We start from the raw sequence: 6,000 nt of genomic DNA on the forward strand, positions 1-6,000 counted from the left end.
TTAACTCCAAATACATATCAGGCATTAGGAAAGCTGTGTAGCCTTATGAAAGTTTTTTTTTTCCCTTTTTACCACTGACCGTATCTGATTTATAATCTAAAATAACTAAACAAAAGCAGAAAAGAAACAAATTGTGGCCTGTATGTTTGTTTAGTGTGTGGCAGTCCTTATTTGTATAAATATCCAACTCTGCTCTTTCCATTACATATGTTCCTTTTTGGATTACAGTAATATAACCACTGTATTAAGATAATACTCTGCTGACTTGTTCAAAATAGAAGCTGGAACAATATGCCACCTTTTATGTAATTTGACATTACCATGTGAGTTTTTAAATATTGATGAAGGTAGAATTTTACTGAGTGAGTCCAGATGTGGAGGTTTGCAATATCATATTTTTGTGGAGAGATGTCAACAATTTTCACATGACTCCTTGGAAATATTGTTGTTTATACAAGTTTCTTTGGTATACACCAGTGGTTCTCGAACTTTTTCTTTTTTTGTGGACCACTTGAAAATTGCTGAGGGTCTCCACAGACCACTTAAAATTTTGTTGTTCTACAAATCAAAGCACACGACTCATATTTTAATATCAGTAGACTTACCTTTCAAGTACAGATATTCTCGATTGTTCCGTAGCCTTTCTGCGGACTACCTGAATAGAGCTCGTGGAACAGTGGTGGTCCGTGGACCACAGTCTGAGAACCTCTGGTATATACTATTTTGCTTAATTGTTTTCCTGGTTATTTAAGCATGGTCCTTGGACTTACTGTCAGTTTCCAGGTCACTGGAATTCGAACTGGTTGTAGTTTATATTAACCAAGCAAAAACAGACCAAGACCCAAATGGCCAGCCCTTGATGAGCTTGCCCGTGGCATTGATAGCCTGGGCATTACTTGGGTTGCTTGTGTGTATCAACTGTTTCATGTGTTGTGTGTACCTCTGGGCCAGCTGCCATTGGCAGTTCAGTTAGACTGACTAACCTGTGCCCTTAGTATGGTCCAGCAAATCATTCCTGTCCCAGCTTCTTGAAAAAGCAGTGGCTTTGCCCTGTGGTAGTGTTGGCTGGTAAGTCGGCAGGAAAATGTAACTCATTTGATCCAGTTTCATGCCTGGAATGTGCGTTAATTGGAAAGAGGTGTCTTAAGAAGCATCTTAAGCCAAAGATTTGCCACAGTGTGTATGTTAAGTATGCGGTGTCTCTGGATCCTCGGTGAAAATAGGTCATAGAAATGTCCTTTTTGGTAACATCATCATTCACATATGCAAGTGCAGGATTCTTCTTGACAGCATTTTTTTTCCTAGGGTGTTGTCTAGTTTATTTTACATGCCTGAAGCTCTGGGCTTCCATAACTTGCATTGGGATATGGCTTTACAGTCTAACTGATATCTGTATATAGATGCTGTCCTTATTATCAATGTCTTAAATTGGTCTTTTATAATTTATTATTCAATTGCCATGTTGTATCTAAAGTCTACAATTTTACCCTAGTAGTTGTACTCGTGTTTCTGCTCCTACTTCTTTGTAAATAATTCCTTGCCATATGCACCCTGTCATATCTGTCTTTACTTGCCACTTAACCAAGGTTTACATATTTTTGATCTTTTACTCTTCTTTTATAAATCAGTCATTTTGTTGCTATTCTCTGAATTCATTACAGCTGTCAGTATGTGCCTGATACCGAAGTGCCCAGAAATGGAAGCAGTATTCTAAGTATTGTCTCCTCCGAGTTCCACAGCAAGGAATCATCACTTCATTGCTCTGTGATATTATGCCTCTGTTAGAACTGGCCTTTTTGATTGCCATTTTGTATTGAACATTCATATTTTACTGCTCTTTCAAGGGAGTAAGAGATCACTTGGGTCTCTTTAGTTTTCTCCATCTTTATTTAGTATTTGTTTCTGCATGGGCTATCTTTCCTTAGGTGTTAGCTTATATTTTTTTCCAAGATGAATCTAAATTTATTTTCTAGCCATATTTCTCAACTCCCTCTGTCCCCTGTTCTTTCTCTACCCACGCAGACTTTCACACTGCCTCTCAGCTTAGGATCATTGGTGGGCAACTCACTAGATTAGTACTCTGTGTACTGCCTTCTATCTAACTATGGTAGTATTTATATTATATAACAGCTAGACACCTTGGGCTCAATTCTGGCAAGTTCTGACACTCTGCTTTCAATCCTCAGTCGCAGTAAATGACTGCCCACATGTAAAATTAAGCAGGTGCTTAAGTGCTTTGTTTGCTGCTCAGTATCTAGCAAAATTAAGCCCAAAGTGTTTAGATCAAGATTCTTGTAAAACCTGTATTTTTATTCTCTGATCAATCCCTTCCGTCCTTGGGCTGGCAGGGCAACACAGACAGTATAGTCATACTTAGGGTTCAGAAAAGCCATATGTTAACTGTTACTGATGCGATGCATGGATTGGATCCATCAGGAGCCAGTCAGAACTGCCAGAGTTGGAAATGGCAGCAATATGTACCACTAGGGCAAAGGTAAAAACACTGTCAAGTAAAAGATTATACAGTGAAATAAATCCAAACTCGTCTCTGCTTTATAAATTGATTATTTGCTATATGAAGACTCCCTTAAAGATCAGTAATATGAACACAGGATTTGTGTGTCTATTGTATTACTAATAAAGCAACATAGTGTTATGAAATCTCTCATACACAGAGCTGGCTTTGCAGGTCTGCTTTTCTTTGTGTCTTTTAGTATGAAGAACTGATGGAAGCATTTAAAAACCTACATAAGGAATGTGAGCAGCTGAAGGCATCTGGTTTTTCCACAGCAGAAATAAGAAGGGTAAATAAAAGAAAAAATCTTCATTGAATTGTAACATTTAGTGCTGGGTTTGTCTAAGTTCCCTTTAATTTTTTTCAGTCCCATAGACCAACTGCAGTACCTAGGCTGTGCAGGTCGGCACTAACAGATGCTGCAGCTGCTGCATTATGAACAGGGCTAGTTCTCTCTTGGCAAAGGTAGTAAAAGATCCAAGGTCATGCCCAAAACTGGGTCTTCTGCAGCAGGTTGGGGAGCAAGGTTGCCAAGATACAGAATTGACCTCAATAGTAACATATATATATTTTTAACATTAACACTGTATTGCCCTCTGTGCACACATTGGTTTCAAACCTTTTGCTTTTGTCATGTAGGCTAACCTTTTCAGAGGTGCCTAAGTGACTTAAGAACTTAAATTATTGGAAATCAACCAAAGTACTGAAAAGTAAAGCAGATTTTAAAAAACCCAATTAATTGAAGATCATCTAAAGCAATTGTGATATTTTCTTTAAGGCCCAATTTCAGCAAAATAAGCACATTCTTAGCTTTTCAGTGTGATTGCTTAAATGTTTAAAATTTTAAGCACATATGTAATAAGCATATGTGGGATTTGGTACCTAAGTGTATGGGACCTGTTTTTCTTCTTCAGCAGTGTAAATCTGTGGAGTAGCATCACTCTCAAATATGGTTAAGTGAGGAAACTTACCTGACCCATGGTTTATAACCAGATGGAAACATTTTAAACATATTTTTCATTGGAAAAATAGCAGAATGCAGCTTTCCTATGTGATTTAATGCAAAATAGAATTTGGATAACTGTCTAGTGCGAGGTCTGATAGGAGATTTTAAGGACAAACATGCATCCAAAATTTGATGCCGACACAAGTTTTCATTTTTTTTAGTAAGATGTTTTACATCAAAGAAATCCATGTGCTCATATTTTAGATGTGCCCACTAATGTGAGATGACACGAATGACATGCTGTCAGCTAACCTGTCCTACATAACGATGGTGGGAGTTGAGGGAGGTGAGAATGTATATCAATGAATTTGCAGTTGTGCTGGTACAGGCAGAGACAATTTTCGATTTATATTAGTATAACAGAGTCTGCCCCAGGTCCTACGATATTATTTTTGTAAATAGATTAGCCAATTTTCATTATTTTTGCTGTTTTGTAGGATATCACTGCAATGGAAGAGGAGAAGGATCAGCTCATCAAGAGAGTGGAGCGTCTTAAGAAGAGGGTAATAAGAGAAGTAACACTGTAATATTTCAGTGTCATAATCCTTGGCTTGCAACTCTGGTTTAGGAATGCAAACAAGGATTAAGATAAACATGCTGTATATCTGGGGGAAGAATCAAATAACTAATTGACCTAAAGGGAATTTCCCTAGGCGGTAGTCCAAGGCTATTAAGGTCCTTAAGTCCAATGCCTTGCTATCATTTCTAAGTTGTAATGTATATGGAAAGGAAGTACTAAGTGGGTTTGAGAGACACACGATTGCACTCATTTATTTCTCAACCATCTGACAGTGATATGTACTGTTTATCTATTTACTGTAGGTGGAGACAGTGCAAAACCATCAACGAATGCTTGAAATAGCAAGACAGCTTCGCTTAGAGAAAGAGAGAGAAGAATCTCTGGTCCAACAGAAACAAGAACAAAAGAATCAGGTATTCATGTTAAAGTGTATATTAAAAATAAAGAAACAGATGTTGAACATTATTTGTCATGATCCAGTAAAAACAATAACGTTGAAGGTGATGATAGGTGACAGTGTGCATATCCTTTCAAGATCGGAAACTGAAACCTATTTTAATACTTTTCAGAACTTGGAGCTCAACCCCCCTGCAAGATCTTCTGTCAGGTGCTTAGCTCCCTGAGATGCCACTTTCATTATCACTTATCTTTGAAAGTGCTCTGTGCTGTAATTAAGAGATCAATAAATGAGTTGTAACTAAATGTTGCTTTAACCTTGTTTGTATCTGTGTTTTTATTAGGATTTAAGTTGGGATAATGCAGGGGCAAATCAAATAACATGCAGTTCTATGGGTTATACAGGTTCAAGAGCAATGGGGTTTGGGCTTTCCACTTTGATGAAGATCGCATGCAGAATTATTTATTAGGAATAGTTGGAATCAGTCAGGAGGGATCTGCTGTGCTCATGGAGCAGAACAAGACATTTTAACAGTCCAACACCGTACCATGGCATAGTCTTCTATGCACTCACTAGCTGACTTCTGGCAGCTAATCTTATGAAAAGGAGGAATGTATTGAAAAGACAAAAACACAAGTTTTGAACACAGTGTTTGGAAGCAATGTGGAAATTACTGGATATTCCTTCACTGGTTGCATCCTAGCTTGAATCTGAGTTAGACCACTAATGAAATGAACTTGACATTCACCAATTTCACTTCCTAGGAGATATTTGTGTAAGGCAAAATACTTCCATTCAGCTTGGTACTGTTTGGCAACAAGATTGGCAGGGTATTCTTAAGCTTGGCTCAGCATTGTAGTATTTGATTGTTGCAACAACTCGGCTGTATTGCCAGAGCTGCTGTGAGGATCCGTGTCTAGTATCTCCCTTTGCTGCCCCTGACTGGGTGGTGTTTCTCTGTCCTTGCTTTCATAAAAAAATCCCCCCAAATGTTAGTATTTAAAATTCTTGAACAAGTTCCTCCATAAAGACACATCACTTAGATATAGCTCAAGAAGCATGAATTCTTTAATAAGAACAAAAATATAACAATGCCAGGCCAATTGTTGAAACATTTGTTTTTGTGCTCTAAGAACATACAGTCTTTTTCTTGTGGATACGAAGTTCCCTGGTGAACATTTTTCCATCTTAATACTGTATTTTGAAGACATTTGCTTGAATAATGAGTTTATTAATGGATCCAATTTTCTCTTAAGCTGTTCCATGCAGAGCAGAGGCTGCAAAGAGTGCAGCTCCAGCTGAAAGCTATGCATCATGCAGTAGCGGATTCAAAGCCTGAGAGTAAGTAGGAACGCATACATATATTTTATGTTTTTTATATTTTCGTATGAGAATCAAAGTTTTATCATGATTTATTACTTTTTAGTGCCAACAAATGTATGAGGAATTTCAGACAAAATATATAAACGGCACCAAAAAGCTGTGCAGCAAAAAAGCTTGCTGTCTGAATTTTAGACAAATTTGCTGCAAAGAATGAGGGGAACAAGGGGTCATATGAGGAA

General features: G+C 37.6%; 1 protein-coding gene across 9 annotated transcripts in view; it reads left to right on the forward strand.

Moving 5' to 3' along the window:
- The window catches only part of IFT81 (intraflagellar transport 81), an 88,126-nt gene that overhangs the window by 3,752 nt on the left and 78,374 nt on the right, over positions 1–6,000 (forward strand). For all 9 annotated transcript variants that reach the window (XR_003093155.1, XR_003093157.1, XR_003093158.1 and 6 more), the window contains exons 5-8: positions 2,715–2,804; positions 3,959–4,024; positions 4,344–4,454; positions 5,695–5,779. Coding sequence is in view for 6 of the 9 variants with exons in the window: in XM_006015206.3 (XP_006015268.1) it covers positions 2,715–2,804; positions 3,959–4,024; positions 4,344–4,454; positions 5,695–5,779 (352 nt within the window). In the remaining 3 variants the exon portion in view is untranslated. The remainder of the gene's footprint in view (positions 1–2,714; positions 2,805–3,958; positions 4,025–4,343; positions 4,455–5,694; positions 5,780–6,000) is intronic.

Source organism: Alligator sinensis, unplaced genomic scaffold (genome assembly GCF_000455745.1).
Source record: "Alligator sinensis unplaced genomic scaffold, ASM45574v1 scaffold628_2, whole genome shotgun sequence".
In the NCBI taxonomy this organism is placed as follows: Eukaryota; Metazoa; Chordata; order Crocodylia; family Alligatoridae; genus Alligator; species Alligator sinensis.